The sequence below is a fragment of the Girardinichthys multiradiatus genome, chromosome X (assembly GCF_021462225.1).
Source record: "Girardinichthys multiradiatus isolate DD_20200921_A chromosome X, DD_fGirMul_XY1, whole genome shotgun sequence".
NCBI classification, from domain to species: domain Eukaryota; kingdom Metazoa; phylum Chordata; class Actinopteri; order Cyprinodontiformes; family Goodeidae; genus Girardinichthys; species Girardinichthys multiradiatus.
Window position 1 is genome coordinate 12,673,670 of NC_061817.1, and position 19,032 is coordinate 12,692,701.

General features: G+C 40.5%; 1 protein-coding gene across 5 annotated transcripts; it reads right to left on the bottom strand.

Annotated features, from left to right (window-relative positions):
- Positions 1–877: 877 nt before the first annotated feature.
- On the bottom strand, positions 878–15,595 carry LOC124862764 (target of Myb protein 1-like). 5 transcript variants are annotated; one of them, XM_047356877.1, is made up of 16 exons: positions 15,379–15,595; positions 11,394–11,478; positions 11,225–11,303; positions 10,975–11,124; positions 10,739–10,873; positions 10,499–10,630; positions 6,772–6,888; positions 6,447–6,577; positions 6,326–6,368; positions 6,124–6,253; positions 5,353–5,416; positions 4,250–4,319; positions 3,865–3,930; positions 3,445–3,507; positions 2,168–2,207; positions 878–1,666 (listed from the first exon to the last, which is right to left on the bottom strand). In XM_047356877.1, exons 1-16 carry the CDS (start codon positions 15,428–15,430, stop codon positions 1,572–1,574), a joined length of 1,452 nt encoding a protein of 483 aa, XP_047212833.1. In that variant the 5' UTR covers positions 15,431–15,595; the 3' UTR covers positions 878–1,571. The 5 variants fall into 5 exon arrangements, with proteins under 5 accessions (XP_047212833.1, XP_047212832.1, XP_047212836.1 ...); XM_047356876.1 differs by having other exon boundaries at positions 6,447–6,580; positions 15,379–15,590; XM_047356880.1 differs by lacking the exon at positions 10,499–10,630.
- Between the last annotated feature and the right edge of the window lie 3,437 nt (positions 15,596–19,032).

Consider the following 19,032-nt stretch of genomic DNA (forward strand, 5'->3'; position numbering starts at 1 on the left):
ATTAAAATCATTTAAAGGTTTTTAGACATGTGTAACTCTAAAGAGCAGAATAGCAAAAAGGTTTAATATTCTCCATGTTAAGAACTTGCAGGCTCTTCCTAAGTTTGGCAGGTCTTCTAAATTTAAAAATAATAAATAGATGTTATCGATTATTACACCTGTAACAACCAGTGTTTTGATATTTGTGTCAAATCATATTATGTTATACAGTTTAATTTTAAATGCTTAATACTGTGGAACGTATTATTATCATATTGTGAGGATCTCACCCTGGCCCATACCTGCTAAATACCCTAATAAATAAATAAAAGTTGTATCCAGTTGCTCACTAATGAAGGAAAATATATTTCTGTTAAGGAATTGCACTGAAATTTCTTTAGTAGTGTAGTTTTTTTTAAATATGTACAGTGAAATGTGGGTCTGTGTTGTGAATAATTATAAAATACTAGATTTTTACACATTTGTTTCCTCAAATTACCTATATGGTTCTAAAAAGATAACACATTGTGTTATACTTTTTTAACCGGCTGATGGAGCAGTTGAATTGATTTTCATTGTGTCAGAAATGGACTAATTACTTGTTCATTTTGAAAAAAAAACCAAAAAACCACTATCCAAGGACAAAAAGACACAGAAAGTAGTTCATATTTTTTGGAAAAACCGCAAAGAGAAATAAAAAAAACCCCCCAAAAGACAGGAAATCTAAAAGGATAATGGTCATTTTCTTTTCTTTTATCTTGACTCAACTTCTATCTTTGAAGATGCTTGGCCTGAAAACCTTTACAACCACTGTTCTAAAGTAAACCGCATTAACATCATAGTTTAAAATCAATAGCAATAATTTCAAGAAAAACATAGAAAAAACCTAATTCCGATGTCCAGTTATTTGGCTTTAGTTTAATATCTGGTAGCACTCTGTATCTGTTTAAATTGATGCAGAGTGCATCAATTTAAAATAAAACATCATTATGCGGAAAATCTGGATGTACAAAATCTGGGATTTTTCCACATCCAACAACATACAGTAGATGTGAAGCATTTAAACAATAACAGTATGTTACATCAGAGCTTCACTTACAAGTTTACAGGGTTTTTTATAGTGGCTTTTTACCTTTCATGTTACCAATATATATCTATATCTATATCTATAGATATATATCTATATCTATATAGATATATATAGAAAGAGATATATATATCTATATAGATATATATAAATTTCACAGCAGTATAATACATAACATATCCTGCAAAGTGTTTCTTAGTAACAATATCTTTTTTCCTTTAACTCCAGGAATGTAACCTTATAAAATGTGCAAAAGTTTGCCCACATACAAACCCTCATGTTATCAAGTAAAACCATTTCCTTCCTTCAACAGCATGGTTTTCATCCAGTTACAAGCGAGTTTTCTCACCAGTGCCAAGTGTGTGCAAAAAAAATGTCCGACGTTGTTCCTTGAAGATGGAATGTAATTTCCACATAATACCCTCAACTCAATGATTTATCAGGATGACTTCTCAACGTTCTAGCTAATGGCGCCAGTGCTTGATGAGCATTGTTAGTGCCTGGGTTACGACTCGGAGTAGTTGGCGTCCTGTGAGGAGCCTCGCAGGGATGGCAGGCGCTCAGCTGCTTTTGCTCTTTCTGCCAAAAACCGATCGAACTCTGCAGAGAGACACAAACATGATTCAGGGTTTGAGTCATTCAGGGATAATCTTGAAAAGGTTAAAAAGGTTGAAAAGGTTAAAAAGGTTTCAACATCAAGTATCCTAACTAGTTATTAATTATTCTAAAAGCTGTTGGATTATTTTGCAAAACTAAAGTTTAGAGCTTCCCATTTAGGAGCACTGTTAAAAATATTACATGACCCACTTTACACCCACAGGTGTCTCTAGTGCCACCTACTGTTAAAATACATAAATAACAGCAGGTATGAACAGTACAAGACACATCAATTATTTCTACCAAGCAACAAACAAACTAGACTGTGCCCACTGCTCCAAAAATAACAATTTTATATGTATATGTAAACTATGTATCTGAATGTATAATCAGAGAATGTTATCTATGTAACGGTTCCACATGCTAGTAAAGATGGTACCCTAATAATATGTTAGCTAACATCAGTTGGTCACCAAACAGGAAATAAAATGTTTTATTCCTCACCTTCACTGGTCACACCGTCGGAGTCTTCAAAGTCATCGTACTGCATCACAGAAAAACAACACAGAAGAAACATTTTAATTCACCTACATGCATGCCAACATTCATGTTTAAGTGTTTTGTCAAAGTGCAGAGTTCTGATCACAGCTGCTGGTAAAGATGTGCAAAAAGCCTTCAAATAAATTCATCTTTTATTACAGCAGCACACTCACACAGTGAACATTTTAGAACACCCCAACCTTTAATTTGAGTACGTTAATTTAATTGGGAAACAAATCCCTTACTAAGACATTTGATCATATGTCCTGGACCACTGTGCTGCCGACAGAACCAGTTAGGACCAGTCCACCAGATTTTTATTGAAAACCTCCTGGTATTTCAGAGTTCACGATGACGTGCACTCTAACAAGGTCACCAGAGTTTTTGGTAGAGATCCAGGCCCAGACATGGTTTTTTTCTGGCATCACTCCCTAACAACTGTTTGGCTTGAAGGTGGTGTTTCATTTTTCTTATGGCGAGTTGGTGACCCCAAAATGCCAGTCTTTGCAGCAGTTCTCTAGCAGTGATCTTTAGCTCCCTTTACAGCAAACAGGATGGCAAAGGAAGGTATATTTTTCAGTGTGAGATTTTGCTGAAGCAATAAAAGATTAATTTATTTTAAGGCTTTTTGAAAATCCGTAACAGCGGTACCAATAAATACAATAGCTACTGTTAACTTTCAGGATATATATAACCTGTGTCATTTTATATGTCTTGTATGACCACATTTTTCACACAAAAGGTTTTCCAAGTGTACATCTCATTGTACAAACTTGCGCCAAATAAAATAGATTTTTTTAACATGACAAACCTCTATGAAAAAGAAAAATCTCATTGATTCACATGAACTTTTCTCCACACTTAGTGTGTTTAGTAAGTTAGAAAATTAGCTGCATCTACCAAACAGTCAATAAAAAAAAATTGAAAGTGGTCTCCTTTATCAGTACATCCACTTTGCGTGTTGGAACAGTCCCACTGGAAGCGAAGCAGCCCCTTAGCATGATGCTGCCACCACCGCACTTGACAGCTAGTCCAGGTTTGAAAGCTTGTCGTTGTGGCCAAATAGTTCAGTTCTAACTGGAAAACTTTTTTTCCAAAAACTCAGCTTGACTCAACAGTGTTTGCTGCTTTACATGTTCGGAATATTTAGAGAAGACATATTTAGACTAAAGTGGATAGGTACTGTATACCAGGATAGTTGGAACATAGATGAATCAATTTCATGAATTCCAGTTACTAACCTCATCTTCCAAAGCTAGCCATTTCTCTATATCATCCATGACATTGGACTGATTGATGGGAATCTGAGAAAGAAAGTATAGCAAAGGCTTCGTCAGTGGAGCTAGAAGTAAAATGGCAGTAACATCATGCCACCAATCCACCGAAAACAAGCCAGCAGTAAAACAACAGAAAACTGAAAATGTATTGACAAACAAAGCAATGAATGGAGAAAACTTAAGAAGTGAGAAAAATGTCACGTCTTGGCTCAACACTTCCTAAAGAACACAGTCATGCTCTCAGAATCCAACACCAACATGCAGACCATTGGGACTGAACCTTGATTAACTCAAACAAAAGTAACCCAAAACACAACATGTGTGAACAGCAGTCCAGGAGCAAAAAAGCAAGCATTTACACATTTGCTTTGCAGTCAGACCCACCATTCCCCTCTTAATCATCCAATCTAACTTTGGCGAAGAGCTGCGTGTCGAGCTTGGACTCTCATCCTTCGTGCACACACACACACACACACACACACACACACACACACACAGAGTTTACTGAAAAGGAAACACTTAGAGAAGCATAACAATTCCCTCGAAATGCAGCGCTGCAGCTCACATATCCTCTACATCACTATGAACATCCTGTTTCTCTAAGATTAAAACCTACCTATAAGTCAAATGTTTTCAACCTTTTAATATTGTAAGCTGTTTCCACCTTAATGTTCACATGTGCTCAAAGGTCCCATGACAGACAAGTTCAATATTGTGACTAAACCTCTTAAATGGTAGAAATACCAAATGCCAGCGTGTTTCTTCTCACCAATCCAGTGGTTTGTAAACTCCTTTCCTTAGCTTGAGCCAGACCGTCCACTGTGACTTCATTCATACTACTGAAAACACAAGATTTGCACATTATTTAACTGACATGAAAGGCCAGTTACATAAAAACTTTATGTTAAATTAGTCAGGGTAAAACTTAAAAACAAAGATCAACTATTTTAACAGAAAATGCAAAAATCTCTGGAACAATACTAGACGAGAAAATTACTGAATTTGCTTTGTTTCTATCAGTAATTTAAGAATCTTACATTATATACTTACAGCATTTTCCTCACATGGTAGGAGTAAAGTAGTTATTTCTGTTTGATTTAGTTGAATGCTGTTATGCATTAAGACAGTTGGGATTCTTTCTCAAACAAAGGGACATTTTCAAATTTTTTCTGGCTGAATTTCTCAAGAAACTTTTAATCTTTTAGCTGCTGCAGGATGACGCATTACCTAAGCGAAAGATTTTATTAGAGATGCAGCAGAATGGGATTTTTAGCTTAACCTGCGCTGGCTGGTGAGACAAACAAACAAACAAAAAAAATCCAATATTTTACTGATCAGCAAATGCATCATACTGAGAGCTACCAAGTCACAACATAAGCAACACTCGTTAGTGTGGAAGCTGTTACAGAGAGGAAAACTGTATTTTCTAGGACATGTCCAGACATGTCTGGGGTTCAAGCAGACTAAGCGAGAGGAAACTTCAAGCAGATAACAAGAAGGTAGAACAGAGTAAATGCGGCAGCCTTTGGAAATCTGTGAAGATGAAGATTTGTTTTATCTAGCACATACAAACACTGCTCTTTTGGTGTTGCTAGCTAACATCCATTATTGCTAATATAAGATGCTAAAGACAATTTAAACTGTTAATTCTGTGATCATTTGGTCTTTGTTCTTTTTTATTCTTATATTAAAATTCTTAAAAAGAAATTAGAATCAGCTAAAATCGGTATACGTAGGTCAAAGCTTAAAAAAAAATAATATATATATTATAATTATAAAAAAATCTGAAATAGGGCCCAAAATTCAGTTCGGTGCATCGCTGGTTTTAGTCTTCAATTGTCACAAATCTACTGTTGATTTTTTTTTGTTTACCTTAATCTTTGTTGACTTGAGAAGTTTATTTTCTGTGATAACATGTCATCTGATTCACTTGTACCTGTGTAAAAAAAAGAGCAAGAAGCATTTTAAAATGACAAAATGAAAACAGTAGGGATTAATGGTAAATCCTTTTATTGGTTCCTCTTTTAGTTACTGGCCACTTGACTGGATGAGGACCCATATTTATCTTGCTGCTACTCACTGTAAGCAGGAATGGCAACATAAAGCAAATCTACAGGTAAACTACAAATAACACACAAAAGCCTTTCCTGTCCTACCATCACAAACATAAACATGCACAACCATACTGGAACCTTATCTGCAACTGTTGGCTTTGCTCAGATGAGACTAAGACTGAGCTCTTCACAACAAACCACACAAATAAGAATTACATAGAAAAGCACCTCCTGCCCACTGTTAAGTACAGTAGTGGATGTGTCATGCTGTGGCCCCTTTTCTCTTACAAATGCCCTGAGAACCTTGCTACTAGAGCATATGGGATCGTGAACTCTTAGAAATCTTGAAGGAAAGTGAACTGAGAAGGGGATCCTGCTCGGTTTTCTCACCAGATATTGATCTAAAACATGTGACTCAACACAGAAATGATTTAGGCTGCTGTAATAAAAAGGCTTTTGAAAGAAAAAAAAAAAAAACGAATGACACAAACTGAAACATCATTGTCTACATCAAACAGGAGGCAATGTCATATGAGGGAGTTCAGAGAGCAAGGTACATTGAAAACACAATGTGAAACGGAGCACTTACTTAGTTTAGCCATCTGACTGGACAAACTATCGGGTTTGGACAGACTGAGGGAGCTGTCGCTTTTAACTGAAGTGAAGCCTGATTGGTTGATGGATGAATCAAAATCTGACAGGTTTACATAGCTGGGACTCTGAAAGAGATCAAAAGAAAAGTGTACAATTTACCCATTTGACACTAGTATGAATGTGTGGCTGCTCTTTACCTTCTGCTCTGTGCTTTGACCATTCGTTAATCTTCTTTCAAACCTGTAATTAGCAAAACAACCAATCATACATTGGTGATTAAATAACACTTTCCAGCAGTTTTAATAATGATTTAGTAACCTGTGGTAGCGAGTGAAGGCAGTGTTCATTTCATCGTTGGTGGCCAGTAACTCCTCGATCAGCTTCTCCTCACTGAGTCTGGGGATGATCTTCACAATCCTGTCTTGCATTTCCTTACAAACAGTGTACAACTGCTAATGACACAATGAGACAAAGTATGTGTGGGTAGGGAAGGGGATTGAAGGGCCAGATGCAGCACAAAACGCATATAGTGCTAGATCAGTTAAGGGTAACGCAGCGTCAAGGAACAAGAGAGGAAGGGAATCCCTTTCCTGCAACAGTAAGAGCAAAGAATTTAGATGCAGTGAGACGGATCCATTTTTACCTCCAGCAGCTCCATGTCAGCTTGTTTCACTGTGACTGGATCCAGCTGGCTCATCATATCTGACATGGTGGACAGGTTGTTTCGCACAACTCCCAGCTCCGTCTTCAACATCTTTACCTGCAACAGTAGGATTGTTCAGTAAATGGACCAGGCTATAATTAGAGATGCACCGAGCAACCAGTTGGTGATTGGAAGAGACTGATTTTTCAACTCCATCCACGTGGGATGAGACTTCAGGGGATGACAGGAGGTTGAACGTTTTACAGCAAAGCAGTTCTGTTTGTCACGTTCTGTAGATGTTTGGGTTTTGGTTTTCTTTTTGGTTTAATTTCTTGTATGTTGCTTATGGATTCTTTTTGTTTATTTTCTGTTAGATGTGTAAGATTTTTCCCCTTGTGTTTCTGTTCAGCTTAATTTAGGTTTATTTATTCCCACAGCTGTGTAACACAGACTGCACTCTCACACACACAGTTTGACATCACCTCTACTCCTAATGTAGAAAAATAATGTTCAATCCCAGGCTTTCTGAAGTTTCTGTACAGTTACACTAAATCAATAAACAATTTAACAATTTAAGACTTAAAAGAAAACCAGAGCTTTTTCTCTTAAAAATAAACTTGGACACTGTGGTTATTTATTTTTGAACGAAATTTGAAAATACTGAATACCTTATATATATACAGTACAGACCAAAAGTTTGGACACACCTTCTCATTAAAAGAGTTTTCTTTATTTTCATGACTATGAATATTGTAGCTTCACACTGAACACATCAAAACTATGAATTAACACATGTTGAATTATATACTGAACAAAAAAGTGTGAAACAACTGAAAATATGTCTTATATTCTAGGTTCTTCAAAGTAGCCACCTTTTGCTTTGATTACTGCTCCGCACACTCTTGGCATTCTGTTGATGAGCTTCAAGAGGTAGTCACCTGAAATGGTTTTCCAACAGTCTTAAAGGAGTTCCCAGAGATGCTTAGCACTTGTTGGCCCTTTTGCCTTCACTCTGCCATGCTGGTTCAATATGCCTTCAATTTTGAATAAATCCACAACAGTGTCACCAGCAAAGCAACCCCACACCATCACACCTCCTCCTCCATGCTTCACGGTGGGAACCAGGCATGTAGAGTCCATCCGTTCACCTCTTCTGCGCCGCACAAAGACACGGTGGTTGGAACCAAAGATCTCAAACTTGGACTCATCAGACCGAAGCACAGATTTCCACTGGTCTAATGTCCATTCCTTGTGTTCTTTAGCCCAAACAAGTCTCTTCTGCTTGTTGCCTGTCCTCAGCAGTGGTTTCCTAGCAGCTATTTTACCATGAAGGCCTGATTCACACAGTCTCCTCTTAACAGTTGTTCTAGAGATGTGTCTGCTGGTAGAACTCTGTGTGGCATTGACCTGTTCTCTAATCTGAGCTGCTGTTAACCTGCGATTTCTGAGGCTGGTGACTCGGATGAACTTATCGTCCGCAGCAGAGGTGACTCTTGGTCTTCCTTTCCTGGGGCGGTCCTCACGTGAGCCAGTTTCTTTATAGCACTTGATGGTTTTTGCGACTGCACTCGGGGACACTTTCAAAGTTTTTCCAATTGTTCGGACTGACTGACCTTCATTTCTTAAAGTAATGATGGCCACTCGTTTTTCTTTACTTAGCTGCTTTTTTCTTGCCATAATACACATTCTAACCGTCTATTCAGTAGGACTATCAGCTGTGCACTGTATCCACCTCCTGCACAACACAACTGACGGTCCCAACCCCATTTATAAGGCTTTAAATCCCACTTATTAAACCTGACAGGGCACACCTGTGAAGTGAAAACCATTTCAGGTGACTACCTCTTGAAGCTCATCAACAGAATGCCAAGAGTGTGCGGAGCAGTAATCAAAGCAAAAGGTGGCTACTTTGAAGAACCTAGAATATAAGACATATTTTCAGTTGTTTCACACTTTTTTGTTCAGTATATAATTCCACATGTGTTAATTCATAGTTTTGATGCCTTCAGTGTGAAGCTACAATATTCATAGTCATGAAAATAAAGAAAACTCTTTGGGAAGGTGTGTCCAAACTCTTGGTCTGTACTGTATATATATATTTTTTTAGGTATTCAAAAAAGCAAAAGGTTAAAAGGAGATTAAAGTAGGAGAAGAGATATGCTATAATTATTTATGGTTGGATTTTATTTTAAACAGTGCTGTAAAAAAACATTGGCCCCTTATAGATTTGTGATGGTTTGTAATGTCCTTAGGAAAGTTTAATATCAGAAAAAGATAACCTGAGTAAATACAATATTTTCCATTTATGACTTCAACAGCTATTTCTTTGAGCCATTCTGAGGTGGACCTGCTGATGTCCTCTAGATCACCCTCCTGCTGCATAACTGGTGGACTTGTGCTTGAGGCTACTGACATTCTGACATTCTCCTTTAGGATTTTCTGCTAAAGAGCAAAATTCATGTCCCCATCAATTATGGAAAGTCCTCCAGGTTTTGAAACAGCACAGCAGCCCCACACCATCATTCTACCATCACCATTTTTAACTGTTGGCATGATGTTTAATGCTGTGTTTAATCAAAAGCAGATAGAATGGGACACGCACTCTCTAAAAATGTTCCACTTCTGTCTCTTCAGTCGATAGACTATTTTCCCAAAAGTCTTGGGGATCATTAAGATGCTTCTATCAGCAGTAGATTTGGCCTCGGAACTCTCCCATGGATGACATTTTGCCCAGTCTCTTTCTTACTGTTGACTTATGAACTCTGACCTTACTGAGGCAAGTGAGGCTTGCTGTATTTTAGATGTTCTGGGTTCTTTGTCACCTCCTGGAGGAGTTGTTGATGTGCTCTTGGATTCATTTTGATAGGACGGCCACTCATGAGAAGGTTCACCACTGTTCTATGTTTTCTTCACAAATCAAACATGGAATAGATTGAACTGCGGTTAACCAGAGTCAAAAAGTTCAAAAACGAACTGGCGCTGTAGCCCTTTCCAGGCAGATAGATGTTAGTGACTTTCTTTCAGAACTATTCTTAACATTCTTCACATCAGGGCATGGCGTGTTATTTTTTGAGACCTTTCAGCCTACCTAATGTTGTTAGACAGGTTCTGTTTAAGTGGTTTTTTGATTCTACAGAACTGACGGTTCTCAGGCATGGGTGCGGCTGGGTGGAATTGAGTGCAGCTTTTGTTTTTTTAATGTTTTTTTTAGGCACTAGTGTGCTTTATTTTTCTCAGTATTTTTAGAAAAAAAGCTGGCAGGAAATAGGGTGGAGAGAGTGGGAAAGACCTGCGGCAAACGTCAAAGGGCCGGGACTCATACCCGCGACAGCCGCGTCGAGGAGTAAGGCCTCTGTACATGGGTCGCACGCTCTATCCCTGCGCCACTGCTGCCTTCTGAGTGCAGCTTTTTCTGATTGATAACAGTGAACTTTATGGGGGGAGTTGGATTACTTACTATAAACATATTATTGTTTAAACAGGTACGTTTTTAACTGAAGCAAAAAGTAGAAAAAATCAGCTGAAACTGGTATGCGAAGGTCAGAGCTCTAAAAAACCAGTCAACCGATATCAGCCACAAAAACTCAAATTTTTAGCGAAAGGAAATAATGATACGTGATACAATACTAAGTGAGAAATAGAAATGATGAGCAGTTGTTAAACCAGCATAAAGAGAGTGAAATTATAAGAGGAGTGGAAGTGAGATATAATCTTCTAGCTGCATCACCTGGCTAGGAGTAAAGACACCGGTTCCCTCCAGGGCCAGTTTGAGCTCAGAGGTGTGAGCTGGGATGAGAGGTTTAGAAGACAGGCGCACAGCAGGGAAAGCAGTAACAGTAGGCCCATTCTCAGGTATAGTCTGCCACGCAGAGAGGCAGCGAGAAGACAAGAGAAAGGAATGAGCAAAGATAAGAGAAAGCACACAGATGTCAGCAGCAAACCAAAGTGCACACAACACCGCCTGCACCTTTTTTGGAGCTTGAGCCAACAAGTAACCGTCGAGCTGAGCCACGGGGAACTCCAGTCCCTTCCTTCGCAAGTCTTCATACACTGACACCACGCCCGTCAGGTCGGGCGAGCTGCGGAATGCGTCGGCCCATGCCTTGACGAGCAAAAACCAAAAATTACTGACAGACAATGAAGCTACTGAGTCTGTGCCCAGCCTGAGCTCTTTGTTTCACTCCGCCGCAGCCTCAGCCACACCTGTATGATGGCGAGGACTCTGTCATGCACGACTTGCGGAGGGTTGTTCCTCGGGATGATGGAGCGCACCAGAACCCCCTCAATAAAGTCGCGCGTTGTCACCAGAATGTGAAATCTGTACCCGCAGTTCTTCACGCAGGTCTCAAGAACCTGCAGTCAGAAAGAGGATGAAGGGAAATCCCACAGGAAAAAAATGCCAAACAGTTAACTTTCCCAAAATTTTGCAGTGACTAATAGGACCAACACTCACAGTAAGTGTCAACATGATCTCCTTGAAGTTCTTGTTTGCAACAATCCTCTTCTTTATGGCTCTGACTGCATCTCTGGGCCTGTAAATCAGAAAGTTTACAACAAGCACTTAAACTCCAGGGAAGAACGTGTTTCTGATGATGACAGATAAATCACACACACACACACACCCTTCCTCTGAGCTGTTGACAATGTCACAGATTTCCATGTTGAGTTCCCAGTCTTCGGAAGGTGAACTGGAGTTAGTGGCACGCTCTGTAAAAAAGAATCAGATATTACGACAGCTTACTATTTTATGCTAAATTAATTACACTTTTCATTCAGACCATTAATAGCAGGTCATCAATTTTTTTTCTGTAGTTAAAACATTTAGTAACTCTTCTAGATATTTGGAAGTAATTGGAACAGATTTACTTTAATTTAAATTCAAATAAAAAAATATTAAAATTAAATTAAGAATACAGACAAAACAACAATATTCGAGGTAATAAAATGTAATAAAAAAAACAAAAGGAGGTAAAAAAAACACAGCTTTGTTGTTTTATGTGACAGGATGTGTTTACGTTGCATTTTGTATTTTTTGAAATGTTGACCTTAACTAAACCAGAGATCCAAAGACCTCGGCTGGAGGCTGAAAATAGCCGTGCCAGGCCAACATCCCACCTTTTTCCAACTAGTGAACGCACCATACATAAGCATTACCAGGTTGCGCTAACCTGGTAATGCTTACCTGGTGAGGTGTTTAATATGATGTCAGATGAAGCACAGACATATTTAAAAGGAACATGAATTCTTTATGGAGGTGTGTCGCTTGCAAGGAGTCACAATGGTTAGCCTTGCAGAAAGAAGGTTCTGGGTTCAAATCCCAGCATGGGGCGGCTTCTGCGGGGAGTTTGCATGTTCTCTCCATGTGTGGGCTTTCTCCATGTACTCCAGTTAGGCCCAAAAGCATTACTGTTAAGTTAATTGATCTAAAAGGAGCCATCTGCCACACCACATTACATTCATACCCTTCTTGGGGACGTGCTGTCAAATTTGGCAAAGGAGTAAGGTGACCTGCAGCCGATTTCGGTAGATAACAGGAAGGTTGAATGTATTACAGAAAAGTTGTTCAGTTATCCTTTTGATCTTTTAACCTCTGTCTGAGATGGATTGTGTTAGATTTGAAAATGTTGGTAGTCCATTGAAGATCTTAGAGTTTAGATAAGGGTCACCATTCTCTGTAAACAGAGATTGCTTTTAACTGCACTAATGCCCCTTTTCCATAAGTATCTACTCTACTTGACTCGCATTGGGTTGGCTCTACACGGTTTGGTTCACTTTCCATTACAAATGAGTACCATCTCAATGTGGGCAGGGTTGTAAACAGCAAGGTGTGCCCATAGTCCAAAAAAAGTAATGTGATTTGTCACACAAACAAAACAACGACCTTGACTGCTGCTGTGAAAGAAGAGCCAGAGAAGGCTGCAGGCGGCAAGACGAAGCCCTCTGGATCAGTACAGGAGAGAGAGGGAAGCTGTGGAGCGGTACAAGCTAGGGGACATGTGAGGGTCAGCTAACACTACAATAAACAATAAAACACATTAAGCCCAGTGTACAACAGTGTATTAAAATATGATGTGAATAGTAATACCGCCCCCTACCCAATCAGTGACTGACAGACTTCTGACATGGCGTTTTCAATACGGGTCGACTTGCTTGGAATTGCAGGCAAGCAGGTACTAAATACAGTAATGGTTCGACGAAACCGTTACTAATGGAAAAGCCTAAAAAGCGAGTAGAGCCGTACTAAACCACACTGAGTAGGGACCAGTGGAAAAGGGGCATTCTAGCGCAGATTGCTATCATATGCAAAAAAATAATAATTTTATGTCTACTCCAAATTTTTGTCTTTGTTGAGTTTTACAGTAATGGACCCCTGACACACAGTGTGACTTCGCCTCTACTCCAAATACAAATGATAAATGATCGACAGGCTAGAAAGAGGAAGTTCTCAAAGAAAAATCAAAAACAACTAAAACCAGTATTGGAAAGTCAAAATTTAACAAAACCTTGTCAGAAGTAATGAGCCACAAATCTCTGATGGGTCCATCTCCAAGCTAAATGTTGTTTGGTTGTACTTTGAATGGCTCTACCTTGGTTTAATTTATTTGTTTTTCAATTTTAATTTAGATTTTGGGCCTGGAATGTTAGTTTTACAGTTGTATTGTACTTCCACAGGATGTTTTGTACCAATCATGTGTCAATTGGTATCCATCTTGGGAACAGTTTGTACCCACTTTGACAACAGATGACTTAAAGTCATTTTCTGTAATCCATTCATAGTCTACTGTAAGTAAATGTGGTTATGTGACACCAATACATCATATCTACCCGCAGGATGTCGCTCAGAATAATTTTGGTTCATAATCTGTCGTAATTTGTTTATCAACTGGTCCACATTGGGTGTTATATAAAACCTTCAGAATAATGTACAAATAAATTAAAATGTGTATGTTATTCGAGGATTTTATTTATCTGCATAATGAATCAATATTCTTAAAGATAAAAAATAAATAAAGTAGTACACAGATTTGTAGTTGTGCTTGTCGTTTAGGATCAAATGCTGTCCTTCCTAGTGCCTTTTCTTTTGTTTTTACAAAATAATACTACACCAGACACAATATGCAAGACAGTTATGTAAAGTAAAGCAAGCATGTTGCTTGTTTGGTCAGTAGTACTTTGTGATGAAAAACAGATGTATAAGTTGCATAGTCAATGTGATTTACTTTAGAAGGCTTAATGCCATTGTTGAGATGCATTTCTTCATTCTGTGGGATTATTTTTAGCTCCTAGCTGCTCAAATGAAGGATAAATGATTTCCTGTTTGATGCCAAAACCTTGTATCTTGCTCCTCAAAGACAGACTGGATGACATAATTTTGAAGAACTCTAATCAGCCATGATGACAAAAATCCTAGATGTGCGCATTTATGTGTGTGCACACATTCCCCTTTGGTATTTAAAGGCAGCACACTCCTAGCTACCTAAAAAAAAAAAGTAAAAATTGGCACCAAAAAGGGATTTGCCAGTTTTTTTTTTTTTTGGAGTGGGAGTCATCTGGATGAGGTGAGAGAGAGCGAAATAAAGGAAAAGCTTGAGTCTGACTTCAGTTGGCAACCCTGGTTTAGGGGAAAAACTACATATTTAGAATAGAATTGTTTATTTGTCTCTCAGTGGGGAAGATCCCAAAGCACAGGAGCATGTTTGAAAGGCAAATAGAAGCACACTGGTACATCCATTAAAATCATAGTAATAATAATAATAATAATAATAATAATGATAATAATAATAAAACTACAACAGACAAGAATACTGATTGGCAAACCTATAATTAAATACATATGAATTTTAGATATTTTAAAACGAAATTACACTATATATATTTAATATCCCCAAATTAACATCATTTGAAGAAGGGTGAAAACGAGCGCACTAATAATGTTGCTGGCTGTTTGGTGGCCTGTTGTGTGGATGGAGAAAGCCCAACTGTTTACCCTGAGCATTATTTACAGGTGCAACATTAGGAAATGTCAATATAGGTGTATGTGGTTCCTGGTTCCCAAGGTTACTACAGTCAGTACAATAAATGGAGATAAGCTCTTTAAACATTTATTAGAGGTTCTTCGGATTTCAGTAATTCGCATTGCTACGGAATATTTATTAAAGCTGCCAGTTTACTTTATATTAATGAGAGGCACAGAAAGCCAGGGTGATATATGCATGTAGTGCAGCCTTCACTCATTTGGGTCAGATGGGGTTATGATGGGGAGGGGGTGTCCGGATCAGCTCGGTGCAGGTTAAAAACAGACCCAACAGGGACCAATCGGTTTCCCCAACACCTCCCCCGCCTAATCATTGTCTGCTGAGGGCGGCAGTCACCCCTGTAAGCCGCTGTTCCTCCATCCGTGTTCATGCATTTAACTTGGGTCTTCCATCAGACCGGCAGCAAGCCTTGACCGCATCGTCCCTTGGAATAAAAATGAGGCTACAGAACAGCCTGGATGGCAGCTCGGCGGAGCTTTAATGGGTGTCTGCGGGCGGAACGCTTGAGCGAAGCCTGTAATAACCCTAATCATCACCACTGTAATTTTACGTTGCTTATTTTAGAGCTCACCGATCCGCTGTCCCACCGGCGAGCTGAACGGGTTCCCCAGCAGAAACTCCATGGTGGTGGGCGGTGAGAGGGTCCAACGTCCCCTGGCCCCGCTGCTGCTGCTGCTACAGAGCTTTCTCCAAAGTGGGGCACTAAGTGCGTCAGGCTTTAAAGGGAAAGCAGCCTGCTCCTCATCAGTTGCTGGCTGTAATAATGTTAGTGCGTTGTAACTGCGCCCCGCGGCGGCTGCTAGGATTTCTGCTCCGTGTAAACATCTCAGGGAAATCTTTGCATTTGCATAAAGTGAATGTATACATTAGAGTGCAGAACTGCCAGAATTATAGAACACAGAAAATGATCACCTCACATAAAAACAAAAAAGACTCTCTTACAGCTGCATGTATTTATTCCTGTGTAGCTATTTAGAAATGAAAAATCTAATCCAGTAGTGCGTAATTGTAAGGTAAAAGTAGTTTTACATTTTTACAATGAAAATCTAAAGTGCGGACTGCATTTGTATTTAGCCCCCATTATCCTGGTGTCCCTAAATAAACACCAGTGCAATAAACTGCCTTGACGGGCGTAGTAACAGTCACTAAGGGGGCGGGGCTTTTGCGAAAGGTCAATTGCCTGTGTGTAAATTAATCTGAGTATAAATGCAGCTTTTAGGCCTAAAACAAAATATTAATATTTATTTTTTACATAATCATGTATGTGAAAGTTGTGAATATGTCATTAATATAAATGTTCTTAAGGTTACTTTTCTGTTTTCCTCTTAATTTCTCAACCGCTGCCTGGATAGGCGTCTGGTCTGCTCTATTACTGTAATGCACCTTGAATGCGCGAAACTAATCTTTAACAGAGAGCTAACGTCAGCTGGCGTGACGGTCGGCTCACTCGACCGCAGTAAACTGTGCTGGGTGACACCAAAAACATAACAGCAGTAACCCCGATGGTTATGCCAGGCAGCACTAAAGTCTTGAGCATGCATTCTGCATATTCCATGCGGACACGGTGCTCAGTGGCTCTTACAAGATAACACCTGTTTGCTTCTACACCTGCAGAAACATTCATATTAACCGTTTTTTACCAAAAAGTGCACGGTACTTATGAATGCAAGATGTATTTAGTGGTAAATGTGACTTAATATAGAACATTTGTGTATCTGTTAACACCTGAATCTAAACACCTGTGGGTCTGAGTTATCTATTATTTATTGTCGTAGATGTCAGAGTCTGAGTCTGTGTGTGTTTTAGTGTACTTGTCTACATAACCATTCAGTATTTCTCAGTTGGTGCTGGAGCTCTCAGGTGCGCTGGATGACGGGTGTCAGAACCCGGTGGTGGACACCGGCAGTAAGGGATGCTGTTAAGCTGAAGAAGGAGTCCTATTGGCTGTGGTTGGCTTGTGGGACTCCTGAGGCGGCTGACGGGTACCGTGAGGCCAAGCGTGCTGCGGCCCGGGCTGTGGCAGAGGCAAAAACTCGGGCCTGGGAAGAGTTCGGTGAGGCCATGGAGAAGGACTACCGGTTGGCCTCGAAGCGATTCTGGCAAACCGTCCGGCGCCTCAGGAGGGGGAAGCAGTGCTTTGCCAACACTGTTTATAGTGGGGGCAGGAGACTGCTGACCTCGACTGAGGACATTATCGGGCGGTGGAAGGAGTACTTCGAGGATCTCCTCAATCCTGCCATCATGCATTCCACGGTGGAAACAGAGGCTGGGACTCTTTCATCACCCAGGCTGAAGTCACCGAGGTGGTTAAAAAGCTCCGCGGTGGCAAGGCTTCGGGGGTGGATGAGATCCGCCCAGAGTACCTCAAGTCTCTGGATGTTTTATGGCTGTCATGGTTGACACGCCTCTTCAACATTGCGTGGCGATCGGGGACAGTGCCTCTGGACTGGCAGACTGGGGTGGTGGTCCCCCTTTATAAGAAGGGGGACCGGAGGGTGTGTTCCAACTACAGGGGGATCACACTCCTCAGCCTCCCTGGTAAGGCCTACGCCAGGGTATTGGAGAGGAGAGTCCGACCGATAGTCGAACCTCGGCTTCAGGAGGAGCAGTGTGGTTTTCGTCCCGGCCGTGGAACACTGGACCAGCTCTATACCCTCTACAGGGTGCTCGAGGGTTCATGGGAGTTTGCCCAACCGGTTCACATGTGTTTTGTGGACCTGGAGAAGGCATTCGACTGTGTCCCTCGTGATGCCCTGTGGGGGGTGCTCCAGGAGTATGGAATCGGGGGCCCTTTATTAGGGGCCATCCGGTCCCTGTACGAGCGGAGCAGGAGTTTGGTTCGCATTGCCGGCACTAAGTCGGACCTGTTCCCGGTGCATGTTGGACTCCGGCAGGGCTGCCCTTTGTCACCGGTCCTGTTCATAACTTTTATGGACAGGATTTCTAGATGCAGCCAAGGGCTGGAGGGGGTCTGGTTTGGGGACCAGTGGATTTCGTCTCTTCTTTTTGTGGATGACGTGGTCCTGCTGGCCCCCTCTAGCCAAGACCTACAGCATGCGCTGGGATGAGGATCAAGTCCTCCAAGTCCGAGGCCATGGTACTCGACCGGAAAAGGGTGGCTTGTCCTCTTCAGGTTGGAGGGGAGTTCCTGCCTCAAGTGGAGGAGTTTAAGTATCTCGGGGTCTTGTTCACGAGTGAGGGAAGAATGGAGCGGGAGATCGACAGACGGATCGGTGCGGCTGCCACAGTAATGGGGGCGCTGTACCGGTCCGTTGTGGTGAAGAGAGAGCTGAGCCGAAAAGCAAAGCTCTCAATTTACTGGTCGGTCTACGTTCCTACCCTCACCTATGGCCATGACCGAAAGAACGAGATCCCGGATACAAGCGGCTGAAATGAGCTGGAGGGACTATGTCTCTCGTCTGGCCAGGGAACGCCTTGGGCTCCCCCTGGAGGAACTGGAGGAGGTGTCTGGAGAGAGGGACGTCTGGATAAGCGGAAGACGACGAGTACGAGTACATTTTTGTGATGAATAATTTGTATTTCTTGTCTGAATTTGAAATGAAATAAGGGTCAGGAATTTATTGATCAGAAGAATGCCGTGGGTGAAACATTGTTTTTTTCCACAATGTGTAGCTTTTTTTAGTCACCATTGTAGTAGTTTGTGCCCCCTGTGATAGCTCATTGTGAAATCTGAGCTCCACAGCAGTTTGTGGCATAATCTCATATATCAGTCAATGGCCACAATAAAGGTGTGTAAAGCAGCAGACGGGTGCTGGCCAATCATGGATTGTCAGAGTAAAAATCTTTAGTGTCTGTGTGTTGACACTGAGCTCTGGAAATTCACGTATCATTTATTCTTCTTAACATTTCTCATACTGTGACTGTTAAACCACATAGCCCAAATAACTCCATATTAATGTGTCTCAGGTGAAGATCAGCCGAGTTCATGTCTGAAGATTAACGCAGTTCAAGTGTCTGAATTTTGGAGGAACAGCAGCAGGCCTGCTGTTCTAAACCTCTCGCAAGAAAATAACGGTTTAAAAGTTTCATACTTTCCCCTTCTTTACAGACATACAGTAAATACTAATGGTAAAGATTTAGTTCCTTAAATCTAGAGTTTATTTTCAAATTCTAAAGCTATTTAAGAGGAAACAAATTTAAAGACATACAATAGAGAGAGAGCTGCATTGAAAATAAATATAATTTATTCAGCACATAATGCAAT